The 15,992-nt window shown below is 50.3% G+C and overlaps 1 protein-coding gene across 4 annotated transcripts in view; it reads left to right on the plus strand.

Annotated features, from left to right (window-relative positions):
* Positions 1–15,992, plus strand: part of NOS3 (nitric oxide synthase 3) — a 195,057-nt gene that overhangs the window by 151,286 nt on the left and 27,779 nt on the right. For 3 of the 4 annotated variants that reach the window (XM_033932081.1, XM_033932085.1, XM_033932084.1), the window contains one exon: positions 7,960–8,138. In XM_033932081.1, the coding sequence (XP_033787972.1) occupies positions 7,960–8,138 (179 nt within the window). The remainder of the gene's footprint in view (positions 1–7,959; positions 8,139–15,992) is intronic. The other variant, XM_033932083.1, reaches the window with a different exon arrangement.

Below are 15,992 nucleotides of genomic sequence, written 5' to 3' on the forward strand. Positions count from 1 at the left end.
AACTTTTTCCTCATTCGCCTTCCCGCTCGCGTAAACCTTTCTGGAAATTGAATTTTCTTTTTTCTTCTTTTTTCGGTTTTGCCCCGGCGGGGCCTGCTGCCACCATCAAGGCCTCGGCCTTCGATTTGGCAGAAGCCGTTTTTACGTTCATGCCACCCCAACCCGGGTTTAAGAAGTGCCAGCGGTTTGCGAGGCCCATTTCTCTAACCGACCCGCACAACTGGTGCTTACAGTGCCTGGGTCCTGACCATCGGGCGTCCACCTGCACCCGCTGTGCCACTCTAAAAAAGAGAACCTTAAAAAACCGACAGATCCAGCAGCGGTTATTGTTTGGTACCGATATGTCGGATTCGGCGGCACCGGCCCCGACATCGGCCCCGACACAGTCGGCACCTACCTCATCGACACCGCGCCGGCGTCGCATCCTCCAGGTAAGCCGGCTAAGAAGCCTTCCCCGCTGGAGCGTCCTCCGGTCTCAGTAGCAGCGAGCCCAGTCCTGCCGACCTCGAGGCGCCCGCGGAAGCGCTCCGCACCGATTGAGGTGAGCCCCTCAACCTCGGGTTCCTCTTCGGAGTGTAGAGCGGCACCGAAGGTACCGCAGAAGAAAAAAGCGGTGCCGGTGCCTTCGCTGGACGAGCGAATTGCCACCGTCTTGCAGGTGCAGCTCAAGGAGCAATTACAGCAGCTCCTTCCTGCTCTTTTGAAACTGAACCTTTCAGTCCCGGTCCAGTCTGAGCCACCGGTACTGGCAGTGGAGCAACCTCTTTTATCTGCATCCACTCTGTCGGTACCGGTACATTCGGCTTCGTCGGTATCCATGCCGATCTTAGCGCCGGAACCGAGGTCCTTACACCAGGCTATGCAAACTTCGGCACCGGCACAACCCATAACATCTCCCGGTACTGTTTCCCAGAGGTCAGGTAAGTCGACACACAAAACTCGACACCTGGAACCCTCCACACCGGAGTCCCGAGACCGCAGCTTCCAAGTAAGGGATCCTGATCTGTGGGGTGACTCCGAAGAGCCTCTTCTCTCTGAGGGGGAGTGTTCATCGGCGGACGAGGATCCTTCTGTTTTAGATCCGTCCTCTAAGCCTGATGCAACCTCTTTCACCTCTTTTCTCAAAGAGATGTGTGACTCTCTCTCTATTCCCTTGGAGGCTGAATCCAAAAAATCCAAGGCGTTTCTCGATGCACTGGATTTTGAACAGCCTCCAAGGGAATTTCTAAAATTGCCTCTCCATGATATATTAAGAGAGACTTTTTACAAAAATCTGGAGACGCCTTTGACCATCCCAGGAGCCCCTCGCAAACTGGACTCCTTATATAAGGTCATCCCCATTCCTGGCTTTGACAAACCACAACTCCCTCATGAGTCTCTCTTGGTGGAATCCACTTTAAAGAAATCCACGGGAGCTAGTGTGTACGCCTCGGTCCCTCCTGGCAGAGAAGGTAAGGCCATGGATAAGTTTGGCAAGAGATTGTATCAGAATGCGATGCTAGCTAATAGATCAGGGAATTATGCTTTCCATTTTTCTTTCTATCTTAAGCATCTCATTCAGAATTTGTCAGCTTTTGAAAAGTACCTCCCTGACCGCAAAAGATCTGCCTTTCGCCAAACTTCTTCATCACTTTTACAACTTCGTAAATTCATGGTCAGGTCGATCTATGACACCTTTGAGCTGACCTCTCGAGCCACGGCTATGTCGGTGGCCATGCGTCGTCTGGCATGGCTCAGGGTTTCAGAACTTGATGTCAATCATCAAGATCGACTGGCTAATGCGCCTTGCCTGGGTGATGAGCTGTTTGGAGAATCCATGGATTCCACTACCCAAAAGCTCTCAGCTCATGAGACTAGGTGGGATACTCTCCCCAAAACAAAAAAGAAGACCCCACCTACTAGGCCTTTTCGGCAGCAATCGGCCTGCCAACGCCGATTTGTGGCTCGTCTTTTGCCACAAGCCCCTCCACAGCCCCGGCGTCAGCGGCAACAACAGAGGCAAAACCCTAGACCAGCACAACAGCAGCAACAGGTGAAGCCTCCTCCTCCACAAAAGTCCTCCCAACCCTTTTGACTTGGTTCTCCAGGACATAGCCAGTATTCTACCATCTGCCCATCTTCCGCAGCCCATAGGAGGACGCCTTGCTCATTACATAAGCCGTTGGGAAAATATCACCTCGGATCAGTGGGTCCTCAACATCATCTGCCACGGCTACTCTCTCAACTTTCAGACTCTGGCTACCCAAAGTCTGCCAAAAGAGTCTGCTTTAAACACTCCTCAGTCTTCCCTCCTTCTTCAAGAGGTTCAATCCCTCCTCCTTCTGAACGCCATAGAGGAGGTTCCTCTAGATCAGCAGGGACAGGGATTCTACTCTCGTTATTTTCTAGTCCCCAAAAAAACAGGAGATCTCAGACCCATCCTAGATCTTCGCGATCTCAACAAATGCTTGGTCAAAGAGAAATTCAGAATGCTTTCTCTGGCCACTCTTTACCCTCTTCTCAATCAAGGCGACTGGCTATGCTCCTTCGATCTCAAAGAGGCATATATTCACATACCGGTCAATCTGGCCTCCAGACAGTACCTCCGCTTCATGATCCATCATTGTCATTACCAATACAAGGTGCTGCCCTTCGGTCTTGCCTCCTCTCCAAGAGTATTCACCAAATGTCTGATTGTGGTGGCTGCCTTTCTACGCTCTCACCACCTTCAAGTCTTTCCTTACCTGGACGATTGGTTAATCAAGGCCAATTCATCTCAGACAGTACTTCTGGCCACAATCCAAACCATCCTGTTTCTACAACTTCTGGGGTTCGAGATCAATCTACCCAAATCTCATCTCATCCCCACTCAGAGACTTCAATTCATTGGAGCGGTGCTGGACACAGTCCTCATGAGAGCGTTCCTGCCGTCCAACCATCTTCAAACTCTTCAGTCTCTATGTCAGCAGGTACTTCCACAACGTTCCATCTCTGCCAAGCAAATGATGATACTCTTGGGTCACATGGCCTCCACAGTTCATGTCACACCCTTCGCACGTCTTCACCTGCGCACTCCTCAATGGACCCTAGCTACCCAGTGGTCCCAAGCGACAGATCCCTGCTCACGACACATATCTGTGACATCGTCTCTTCGTCAGTCTCTGCAATGGTGGTTGATATCCTCAAATCTCTCCAGAGGTCTTCTGTTCCATCTACCTCCTCATCAACTTATCATCACCACTGACGCCTCCCCTTACGCCTGGGGAGCTCATTTGAACGAATTCCAAACTCAAGGTCTTTGGACAGCCCAGGAAATGAAACATCACATCAATTTCCTGGAACTCAGAGCAATGTTTTATGCCCTCAAGGCCTTCCAACATCTTCTCTTTCCTCAACTCCTCCTGCTGTGCACAGACAATCAAGTTGCAATGTACTACATCAACAAGCAGGGTGGGACAGGCTCTCGCCTCTTGTGCCAGGAAGCCCAGAAGATTTGGGCTTGGGCCACAGATCACCAACTCTTCCTGAAGGCGATCTACATTCAGGGAGAACAGAATTCCTTGGCGGACAAACTCAGCAGAATTCTTCAGCCTCACGAGTGGACTCTCGATCCTTTAACTCTACAGTCCATCTTCGCTCAGTGGGGTACTCCTCAGATAGACCTCTTTGCAGCTCCTCACAATCACCAGCTGCCCTTCTTCTGCTCCAGACTCTACTCTCCTCACCGTCTGGCAGCGGATCCATTTCTCCTGGATTGGTCCAATCTGTTCCTGTATGCTTTCCCTCCGCTACCTCTCATGTTGCGAACCTTGTTCAAGCTCAAGAGGGAACAGGCCACCATGATTCTCATCGCTCCACAATGGCCCAGGCAACATTGGTTCTCCCTTCTACTTCAACTCAGTTCCAGGGAGCCTATTCTTCTTCCATTGTTTCCTTCTCTGCTTACACAGCATCAGGAGACCCTTCTGCATCCCAACCTCCAGTCTCTGCACCTGACAGCTTGTTATCTCTCGGGCTGACTTCATATGATGCTCTGTTATCTCAGCCCGTTCGTTCTATTCTGGATGCCTCCAGGAAACCTGCAACTCTGCAATGTTACCATCAGAAGTGGACAAGATTTTCTTCCTGGTGTCTTCTTCATCATCATAATCCTACGTCCCTTGCAGTGGAGACTTTGTTAGATTACCTTCTTTCTTTGTCTGACTCTGGCCTCAAGTCTACTTCCATCAGAGTCCACCTCAGTGCTATTGCTGCTTTTCATGAGCCAGTTCATGGGAAACTCCTCTCAGCTCATCCCTTGGTTTCCAGATTCATGCGGGGTCTTTTCAATGTGAAGCCACCTCTTAAAGCACCCCCTGTAGTCTGGGATCTCAATGAGGTTCTCTCCGCCTTAATGAAGCCTCCGTTTGAACCTTTGGCTACGACTCCTTTCAAGTTTCTCACTTGGAAAGTGGTCTTCCTTATTGCTCTAACCTCTGCCAGGAGGGTCAGTGAGCTACATGCACTAGTTGCGGATCCACCTTTTACAGTCTTTCATCATGACAAGGTGGTTCTGCGTACACATCCAAAGTTTCTCCCTAAGGTTGTCTCGGAATTCCATCTCAACCAATCCATTGTTCTGCCTATCTTCTTTCCGAAACCTCACTCTCATTCTGGAGAACAGGCTCTGCATACTTTGGACTGTAAGCAGGCTCTAGCTTACTATTTAGAGCGTTCTAAGCCCCACAGATCATCTCCCCAACTTTTTCTGTCCTTTGATCCGAATAAATTGGGACATCCTGTTTCTAAACGTACGTTGTCAAATTGGCTTGCAGCGTGCATCTCATTTTGTTATGCTCAGTCCGGACTGACACTGGAAGGTTCTGTCACGGCCCATAGAGTTCGAGCTATGGCAGCATCTGTGGCTTTCCTCCGTTCCACTCCCCTTGAGGAAATCCTCAGTTCATACTTTTACATCTCATTATTGTCTGGATGCATTCTCCAGACGGGATGGACACTTCGGCCAATCTGTTTTGCAAAATTTGTTTTCCTAATGGCCAACCTTCCCTCCATCCCTCTTTTTGTTAGCTTGGAGGTCACCCATCAGTCAAGAATATGCTGCCTGCTTGTCCTGGGATAAAGCACAGTTACTTACCGTAACAGGTGTTATCCAGGGACAGCAGGCAGATATTCTTGCGTCCCACCCACCTCCCCGGGTTGGCTTCTTAGCTGGCTTTTCCTAACTGGGGACCGCGCGCCTCTGTCGGGCGGGAAGGTACTTGCGCGTGCGCGGTGCGGCCTACTAGAACTTTCCAAGTTCTTAGAGTGCAATCACTCTAAAATTGTCCGTACCGGGGCTCCGTCGGTGCCGTCACCCATCAGTCAAGAATATCTGCCTGCTGTCCCTGGATAACACCTGTTACGGTAAGTAACTATGCTTACTGGTCTATCACCATGCTAGCAAGATCACATGTTGCATTTTCTTTACATCTAATTTAATAGCTGCTATCATGTCCGGGTGTATTTATCTCTCTTTCAGCTTGGAGACATTTTTTTTTCTTCTCTTTTTTTTTTTGGTTGGAGACATTTCACATTATTATTATTACTAGTTGTTTAGCCCGTTACATTAACGGGTGCTAGCAGCCCTTCTCCCTTACTTCTACCTCCTCCCTGTCCAGCAGCACCCCCACCCATTCCCTGCTCCCCCTATATAGCAGTAGCCCTTCTCCTTTTATCTCCCCCTGTTCAGCATCACCCCATTTCCAGCTCCCCATATCCAGCAGTAGCTCTTCTTCTTTGCAGGAGCCCTTCTCCCTTCCTTTTACCTACACGGTATTGCGGTATATAAGCTGTTATTATTATTATTATTATACCTCTGTATCTGTATGTCTCAGAATATACTTCAATTCTTTCACATGAGCACGCTGTAAATCTGACAGGAAATTTCCCATACTTACTCGAGGGAATCCCGGAGGATGAGGTGCACCTAGTCTTATCGTCAGACGGAGCAAGCAGGGCAAAGGGTCCCTGTTCCAGTCACCACTTGTAGGGATGGGGCACAGCAAACACACACACGCAGGCTATGAGTCGGGAAGGAGGCGCTGCCAGTGGCTAGCTCCGAGTCCCTTTTATTATGCTTCTATGCTAATGACATCATAGTAACTCATTTGATTACATGTCTAATGATTGGTGGATACAAAGGTACATGCTTTTACATTGGTGGATTTAAAGGTACATACTTTTACATCGTGATCACCCTCCCTTTATCTCGTGCTTTACCTCGTGATCACCCTCCAACTCAGCACTTAGACAATACCTGTATTTTTACATGTCCTCAATGCCTGTCAGCTGATGTCCTTTCCAAATATGAACAGGTTAAATAAGTTAGGGGTTAATGTGTGACGTGTAAGGGGGAGAGAGGGAATGATTCAGTATTCATTCACAGGGGCTTAAGATCAGTGTGCTGATCTGGCCTTGTATCAGAACTATATCCCTTCAGTAGAATTGTTGTAGTTCTATTTTTGCTGGTATAGTATTTGCACATCCAGGGGTGGGAGGGTGGGTATATCTTTATTTGATTCCTTGTTCTTTTCTTTGATGGTTGGGAAGGGAGGGGGGTATTTTGAGGTATTGATAAACTGATTCTGAATGTTTATAAGTGCTTAAATGTTATGGTTATGACATGTATGCTATGCACTTTTTGTAAGATCTGAAAATTTAATAAAGATAAAAAAAAAAAAGATACAGACTACCCAAATGCATGCATGAACATGCAGTTCTGATTGACCCATTGTATAAAAAAAAAATGAGGAGACTACATATTCAGAATGGTAAAACCAGAACTAGACTTTCCTGTTCCTTATGACATGGAGTCAGGTGGCAATACCATCTCTGTCTGCTATTATAAAGGGTAAGGGCTCTCTTTCAGTTTGTCTCTTGTTTTCAAGGAGGAGACTGGTGTATTAACTGGGCCTGTCATCTAGAGTTGCCATCTCTGGGGGCGGGGGAAGAGAGCGCTCGAGCACCTCAAGAATGTAGCAAATCTCTTCACTGCAGACATGGAAAAGTATTTTGCACCTACAATCATTTTGGAAAGTTGATACTTTGCCGCCATACCACGGGAAATGATGGTTATGTAGAAGAGTGGCCTAGTGGTTAGGGCTACAGCCTCAGCACCCTGAGGTTGCAGGTAGAGAATGACACGTGGACAAATTTTTCCCCTTCCCTGCAGGAACTCATTTTCCCATCCCACCCCCGCAAGTTCTTTTCCTGTCCCTGCCCCATTCCTGCAAGTTCCATCCTCATCTGCAGAAGCCTCAAACATTTTAAAATCATACGTATATTTGCTTAATTCATTAATTACAATGTTATAATTGAAATAAAAACAATGGGGGGATAGGGAAGGGGGAAATGGGGTGGGGGATGTATAGAGGTATGAAATATATTTGGAATAATCTGGAAATATATTTTGGAGGAATGATAGAAATATATATGAAAATTAGTATTGTGAATCTAATTGTAATGACTTTCTTATTGTATTATATTATTATATACTTATTTGATTCCTTCAATAAAAAGTTTTAAATTAAAATCATAAGTATTTGAGGCTTGTGTAGTTAAGACAGAGATTACAAGAATGGGGCAGAGACAGTGCCAAAACTCATGGGAACAGGACGAGCAAATTACGTTCCTGCGGGGACAAATTTGTCCACGTGCCATTCTCTAGTTGCAGGTTCAAACCTGGCGCTGCTCCTTGTGACCCTGGGCAAGTCAATTAACACTTCATTGCCCTAGGGACATTAATCAAATTGTGAGCCCACCGGGACAGACAGGGAGAAATACTTGAATACCTGAATGCAAACCACTTAGCCTACAAGTGGTCTATAAATACTAAAATAAAGAGACGCTGGTTACCCTGTAGGCCTGAGGAGGAGGGGGCCATCTAACTGCAGCACAGTACACTGCTTGTGACTCATATCTTCTCTGTGGTTGTCCATCCAGCAGCATCCAGGGAAAAGGAAACATGGGTTTCGGACAGCCGCCTACCACCCTGCACCCTCTGCCAGGCTCTGACCCATTTCCTGGACATTACCACGCCTCCAACCCCGCAGTTCCTACAGCTCCTGGCCACACTGGCTGAAGACCCCATAGAGAGGCAGCAGCTGGAGAGGTTAAGCCAGGTATCTGATGTGCCTCTGCTCTCCTTTCAACCTAATCAGCTCTGTAAGCATACATAACTTTTAACTGCAGGGAATGGGGCCCGTCTACTTCAATCTGAGGGACCTGACTTACTATGGAGGAAGACTGCAAACTGGTTTTGGCTCTCTGGCACACTCCTTGACATTGGCTCTGAAGTCTATAGTGCTGATGCCAGACTTAAGTAAGGTCTATATCAATCAGGGTTACCAGACGCCTGGATTTCCCCGGACATGTCTTCCTTTTTAAAAAAAAAAAAATATTATTATTTATTCATTTTTAGAACTTAGAATAAGTGTATAAACAAATCAAAACATTTTTAACTTAAATACAACACTTAATAATCTGCAAAAAATCAATTTAGAACTTATCTCCCCCCTCCCCCTTAATCAATAATAATCTTTGAACACATAAAAAGATATTATATTCCCCATCCTTACATTCCTTACATTTATACAAAGACCAAATTCTACCTACCCTCCCCCCCACCTTAGACATGCATATTTAAGGTGAAAAATAGTATTCATTCGTTACAATAATTTGTTATAGGCTTCCAAACATCCTGAAATTTTCTTAAATACCCCTCTTGCTGGCATGTCCGGGGATCTGGACAGCTTTTCAAAACCCGGCACTTTGGGTTTTGAAAAGCCTCCTCACATCGCGTCGGGCAGGAAGTCAGCGCATGCGCGGATGTCACGCAGTGATGTCACACGCACGCGCATCATCATCAAATGACATCCACGTGTGCGCGGACTTCCTCCCTGCCCGATGCGATTTGCAGACGAGCGGGCAGCAGGGAGCGGTGGACAAGAGCAGGCAGCGGGGTGGGTGGGGCTAGGGTGGGACTGGAGGTGGGATTAGGGCAGGGATAGGCGGAACTGGGCGGGCCTAGGGGGGTCCAGATTTTCCAATTGGAAAGTCTGGCAACCCTAGCTGGGATGTTAGTTCAAAAGCAGGACTAGCCAAAGGTCTCCTGGCATTAGGGTGCCATGAGAAGCAGGAACCTGAGTACAGTAGTACCTTGGATTACGAGTATAATCCGTTCCAGGAGCATGCTCGTAATCCAAAATGCTTGTTTATCAAAGCGAGTTTCCCCATAGGAAATAATGGAAACTCACTTTGATGCGTTCCCCCCCCCCCGAGAACCGGCATTACTCCCCTCAAAGGCCCCCCCTGCGATCAGGCACACCCCCCTGTGATCCGGCACCCCCTTGCCTCGAACCGGCACCCCCCCACCACGATCCGACCCCCCCCTCCCCCTGCCATGATTGGGCACCCCCCGACACGATCCAACCCCCCCCCCCCGACACGATTGGGCACCCCCCCGACACGATCCGACATCCCCTCCCCCAACACAATTGGGCACCCCCCCGCCGCTTCTTACCCTCATCTGGGCACTCTAGAAGGTCGGACTCCTCGTCTGCTAGGCCTTGAGCATCTGAGCATGCTCAAGGCCTGCGAGTTCACGTTCACGTTCAGAACGTGAACCTCCAGGCCTTGAGCATGCGCAGATGTTCAAGGCCCAGCAGACGAGGGCCGATCTTTAAGAGTGCCCAGATGAGAGTAAGAAGCGGCGGGGGGGTGCCCAATTGTGTCGAGGGGGGGTCGGATCGTGGCGGGGGGGTGCCCAATCGTGGCGGGAGGGGTCAGATCGTGGCGGGGGGGTGCCCAATTGTGTCGGGGGGGTCGGATTGTGGCGGGGGGTTGCCGGTTCGAGGCAGGGGGGGTGCCGGATCGCAGGGGGGGTGCCGGATTGCGGGGGGGGGGGGGGTGCTCGTAAATCGAGCCATGCTCGGTTTCCGAGGCACCGATTTTGCAAATGTTTTGCTTGTCTTGCAAAACACTCGCAAACCGGTGCACTCGTAAACCGAGGTACCACTGTATTTAGTAAAATCTCGGCCTAGATCCTAGACTCTTCTAACAAGGATCTGCCTCACCTGTTACAACTACTTGTGGCAATGCCTGAGGGAGACATTAAGCTGTACTAGTTTTCAGGAGATCCCAAATGAATATACACATGTATATGCACACATGTATATGCACGAGATACATTTGCATCAGGTCTGGGACGTACGTGTTTCGACCAAAGGGCCTGTCTCAGGAGTCTGTAACTGAAAACGATACATTGTATTCTTGACTATTCTCTCTTGTAATTCTGGTACATAAATCATTCAAAACCAAAATGAACAAAATAATCAATTTGGACGCAGGCCCTTTGGCCAAAACACGTACGTGTCGAGTCTTGTCTTGAATAAAAGAATTGAGTACCACCTGGTCACCTTCTCTGTTTCTTTGTGTAACCCTATATACTCGTATATAAATTTTCATTTTGTTCTGGGGGGGGGGGGTTGGTTTGTTTATTTTATGTCAAAATAGTATGCACTTTATACCAGGACAAGCAGGCAGAATATTCTCTACATGTGGGTGACGTCATCAATGGAGCCCCCTAGCGAACGTTTTCGCAAGCAGACTTGTTTAAAGACCTTCAAGCTTACGATTGGACCTCGCATGCATGAGTGCCCCTCCCGCCCGACCTAGGGCATGCGTCTCCTCAGCGTGGCCTCAGTTCTATGTTTTCCACGGAGCCAGAAGCATTGCTCCCTTGCTTCGCGCGTTCTAGTTGTCCCTCTTGCACCACAGCTTTTTTTGTTATTTTCGATTGAGTCACTGTGCTCGCGTCTTTTCTTATTTTTCTTTGTGTCTTTTTGACCGGGTCACCGGTCTTGCTCTGGCCACCTGGCCTCACGGGGCCGCGGCCATATTCTTTCTTATGTCCCGGCCTCGCACCGGGTTCAAGAACTGCACTGTGCAACCGGGTTATCTCTATCACCGATCCTCATCGCTGGTGTGTGGAATGCCTGGGTGCAGAGCACCACGCTGAGTCGTGTCCGCGTTGTGCAACTCTGCAACCGGTGGCCAAGATTCTCCAACTTTTTGGCCCGATGGATCCTGCGGTACAGGCCTCGAGCTCGGCCTCGGCACTGGTGTTGGTCCCCCTTGGCCTCCAAGGATCCAGCCTCGGCTCCTCCTACTACTCTGGCCTCGGGTAAGTCTCCTCTTTCCTCCTCAGGTGTGCCAGCAAAGAAGCCTGCCTCAGAGTCTCATGCGAATGCCACCTCGTCGGCATCTTCAAGACCTCATTCTAAGCGTGCCTCCTCACGTAGAGAATACTCTTCCTCGAAGTCGCCCCCGAAGGAGCGCACTGCTGCACCTATGACCCAACATCCTTAGGTCTTGCTGCCTGTGTTCGAGGACATGCTTAAGGCTATCCTTACCTCGCAGCTTTCCTCGGTGGTGAGCCAAATGGTCCCGACTTCAACGCCTCTGACCTCGGTCTCGACCTAGCCCCGGTCTGACCAGCCTGAGCATCATTCTCTTGTGTCTCGGGGCCGTGCCCGCAAGACTCGCACGGTTCCCTCGAGCGATTCTTCGTCTCCGGAATCAGGGCCTGTGACTTTACGAGGGTCCATGACAGGGGGCCACTTTTCGCCCGTTACTTTGGCGAGGCTTGCCCCTTCTAAAAAACTGCGGTCTTCTCCGCCCATTCGGGGCAGGTCTCTGACACCCTTGTCCTCGAGTTGGACTCTAGTTTGCATTCCCCATCGGGGCGTATGCCTGCCTCTCAGGGGTCTTCTTCGAAACCGGTGGAGGAATTTTCCTTTGCCCCATCTTCTCCAAGGCTCTCCGGACTCCGGGGTCCTCCCTGACCCACTTTATGCGGAGTCGTTCCTCGACGCCCCAGAGGCGCTTTAGTCGAGCCTCCTCGATCTCACATTCGTGGGATTCCGAGGCTCCGGCATGTTATTCGAGGGAAATTTCTCCCTCTTTCTCTGCTGCCCCCAGATCTCGCTCAGGGTCCCCTCAGGAGGATAAGTCTTCTTCTCGAAACTCCTCCTTTACTCGTTTCATTTCTGACATGGGCAAGGCCTTGAACCTGGACCTCCAGTCTGAGTCACGTTATACCCAGGAATTCCTGGCAGAAATGAGTGTTGCTCATCCGCCCCGTGAGGCACTGCATTTGCCGTTGCACCAGGTTCTCCGGCAAACATTTCTCCGGAACCTGGAGACCCCTTATGCGGTCCTGGCTATTCCTTCCAAATTGGAGTCCTGTTACCGGACGATCCCAGTCAAGGGGTTTGAGAGTTCTCAGCTTTCTCACCAATCCTTGGTGGTTGAATCTTCCTTGAAGAAATCCAACCCCTCGAAGGTGTACGCAGCCGTCCCTCCAGGCAGGGAAGGCCGTACGATGGACAAGTTTGGTCGCCATCTTTATCAAAACTCAATGATGGCGAACCGTGTCCTTAACTATAACTTTATCTTCACATCCTATCTCCGGTTCTGTGTGGAAGCCCTCCACTCGTTCCTGGCGGACGTGCCAGATGCTCGACGTCAGGAATTTCAACTCCTCGAGGAGACGCTCTCCCAGCTCCACCTCTATGTTTCAGGCAGCCTACAACGCCTTCGAGTTGTCCTCGAGAGACACGGCCTTTGCGATCGCCATGCGTCGCCTCGCTTGTGGATATGGATCCGAATCTCCAGGATCGTCTAGCCAATCTCCCTTGCGTGGGTCATGAGCTATATGATGATTCCATAGAAGCAGCCACTAAACGCCTCTCAGAGCACGAACGGTGCTTTGCCTCTCTGGTGAGACTTAAACCAAAGACCCCTCCGACTCGGCCATACAAAATTCCTCCCTGGAGGTATCCGCAGAAATCTGCTCCTGCGTTCTCTAGACCTCCTTCGAAGCGGCCATAGCAACAGCAGCAGCGTCAAGCTAAGACCCAGCCGCCAGCTCTGGCGAAGACTGGGCCGTCTTTTTGACAATTCCGGTCTGAGCCTTCGGGCTCCCTTCCTCCTGGAGCCTCCCCCCTCCCCATCGGGGGTCGTCTCCATCATTTCTATACCCAGTGGGAAAGTCTTACCACCGACAGTTGGGTGCTTTCCATCATCCGGGAGGGGTACTCCCTTCACTTCAGTCATGTACCCCCAGACCTTCCTCCAAGCGAGTTTCCTTCTGCCCGGTCTCAGCTGCCTCTCCTTCTGCGGGAAGCTCGGGCCCTTCTCCGCCTTCGGGAATACGGGATTTTATTTCCGGTACTTTTTGGTACCCAAAAACATGGGGGATCTGCGTCCGATCCTGGACCTCCGTGCTCTGAACAAGTTTCTGGTCATGGAATGGTTCAGAAAGCTCACCCTTCCTACATTGTACCCCCCTCTTGGACGAGGGGTCTGGCTGTGCTCGCTGGACCTCAAGGAGGCGTATATGCACATTCCAATACACCCGGCCTCTCGCCGGTATCTGAGATTCCGGGTGGGGGATCTCCATCTCCAGTATCGTGTTCTTCCCCTCGGCCTGGCGGCCTCTCCGAGGGTTTTCATGAAATGTCTAGTTGTGGTAGCTGCGGCCTTGTGTCTCCGCAGCCTGCAGGTGTTTCCCTACCTCGACAACTGGTTGATTAAAGCGTCCTCTCGCCACGAAGTTCTGTGAGCGATGAATCAAACCATCTTGCTCCTTCAGTCTCGGCTTCGAGGTTAACTTCCTCAAGTCTCACCTCTGTCCGTCCCAGTCTCTAGAGTTCATCGGAGCAGTCCTGGACACGGTTTGTCTCTGCTCCTTCTTGCCTCGGCCTCGTCAGGAAGCCCTTGTTCGTTTATTATGGAGGGTGGCCCATCTGTCCTCGGCCCCAGCTCGGCTCCTGATGATCCTCCTAGGTCAAATGGCCTCCACGGTTCACGTGACTCCTTTTGTCAGACTTCACCTCCGTATTCCTCAATGGACTCTATCGTCCCAATGGAACCAGGATCAGGATCCTGTCTCTCGACTCATTGTCGTGACTCCTTTGTTGAAACAGTCTCTCTGTTGGTGGATGCTCTCTTCCAATCTTTACAGAGGTTTTCTGTTTCATGCTCCTCCGCAGAAGGTCCTCACGACGGACTCGTCGGCCTATGCTTGGGGGGCTCATCTGGACGGTCTTCGCACTCAGGGTCTTTGGTCCAGTGCCGACCGCCTTTGTCACATCAATCTGCTGGAGCTTCAAGCAATTTTCCTCACCCTGAAAGCTTTTTGTCACCTGCGTCGCGACTGAGTGGTGCTGGTCTGCACGGACAACCAGGATGCCATGTATTATATCAACAATCAAGGGGGCACGGGATCCCTGTCCCTGTGCCAAGAGGCATTGCGGCTCTGGGATTGGGCCATCCGCTGCAACATATTCCTTTGAGCGGTCTACATTCAGGGCCAGCACAATTGTCTGGCGGACAAGTTGAGTCGTCTTCTGCAACCTCACGAGTGGTCCATCCATTCCTTGATTCTGCTTCAGGTGTTTGCTCATTGGGGGACTCCAGACGTCGATCTGTTTGCGTCCCCCCTCAATCACAAGTTGCCTCGCTTCTGCTTCAGGGTTTACACCCCTCCCAGGCTGGAGGCGGATGCTTTTCTGCTGGATTGGACGAACCTGTTTCTGTATGCGTTCCCTCTATTCCCTCTGATTCTGAAGACTCTCGTCGGGCTCAAGTCCACGCATGCCACCATGATTCTGATAGCTCCTCGGTGGCCTAACAGCCGTGGTTCTCCCTTCTGTTGCAATTCAGTTCCAGGGAGCCTCTTCTTCTGCCTGTTTTTCCTTCTCTGCTTACACAGAGTCGAGATTCTCTGCTTCATCCCAACAGTCTCTGCACTTAACGGCTTGGTTCCTCGAAACTTAATGCCCTAGTTCCAGTTCTCCCAGCCTGTGCTGGACGTCCTGGAGGCATCTCAGAAGGAGTCCACTCGACCTGGTTTTCTTCCTGGTGTGCTACTCGGCAGCAGGAGCCGCTATCTGCCTCCTTAACTGCTGTCCTGGATTATCTGTTACACTTGTCTGGCGCTGACCTCAAGTCCTCTTCGGGTCGAGTCCACCTTAGTGCCATTGCTGCTTTTCATCAGCCAATTGATGGTAAACCTATCTCTGTTCATCCTGTGGTTTCCCGCTTCATGAAAGGTCTTTTCCATGTTCATCCGCCCCTTAAGCCTCCTCCTGTGGTTTGGGATCTTAACGTGGTCCTTGCTCGCTTGATGAAACCCCCGTTCAAGCTGTTAGCGCGGGCTCACTTGAAGTTTTTACTTGGAAGGTTGTGTTTCTTATTGCTCTCACTTCTGCCCGTCGGGTCAGTGAGCTTCAAGCCTTGATAGCAGACCCACCTTTCACTGTCTTCCATCATGATAAGGTGGTTCTCTGTACCCATCCTAAGTTCTTGCCTAAGGTTGTTTCTGAGTTTCACATCAACCAATCCATTGTTCTTCCTGTGTTTTTTCCGAAGCCCCATTCTCATCCTGGAGAAGTGGCTCTGCATTCTCTTGATTGCAAGCGTGCGCTGGCCTTCTACTTGAAGCATACTGCTCCTCATTGTTCTGCTCCCCAGCTGTTCCTCTCTTTCGATCCTAATCGCTTGGGTCGCTCTGTTTCTAAGCGGACCATTTCTAACTGGTTGGCCGCTTGCATCTCTTTCGGATACGCTCAGGCTGGTCTCTCCCTGCCGGGTCGAGTCACAGGCCACAAGGTCAGAGCGATGGCGGCGTCTGTTGCTTTCCTCCGCTCGACTCCGATTGAGGAAATCTGTAAGGCTGCCACTTGGTCCTCGGTTCATACGTTTACCTCGCACTACTGTCTGGATGCTTTCTCCAGGCGTGATGGCCATTTGGGCCAGTCCGTTTTGCAAAATCTGTTCTCCTAAATTGCCAACTCTCCCTCCATCCCATTCTGGTTAGCTTGGAGGTCTCCCACATGTAGAGAATATGCTGCCTGCTTGTCTTGGGCTAAAGCACAGTTACTTACCGTAACAGGTGTTATCCAGGGACA

This window comes from Geotrypetes seraphini, chromosome 2, assembly GCF_902459505.1.
Source record: "Geotrypetes seraphini chromosome 2, aGeoSer1.1, whole genome shotgun sequence".
Lineage (NCBI taxonomy): Eukaryota > Metazoa > Chordata > Amphibia > Gymnophiona > Dermophiidae > Geotrypetes > Geotrypetes seraphini.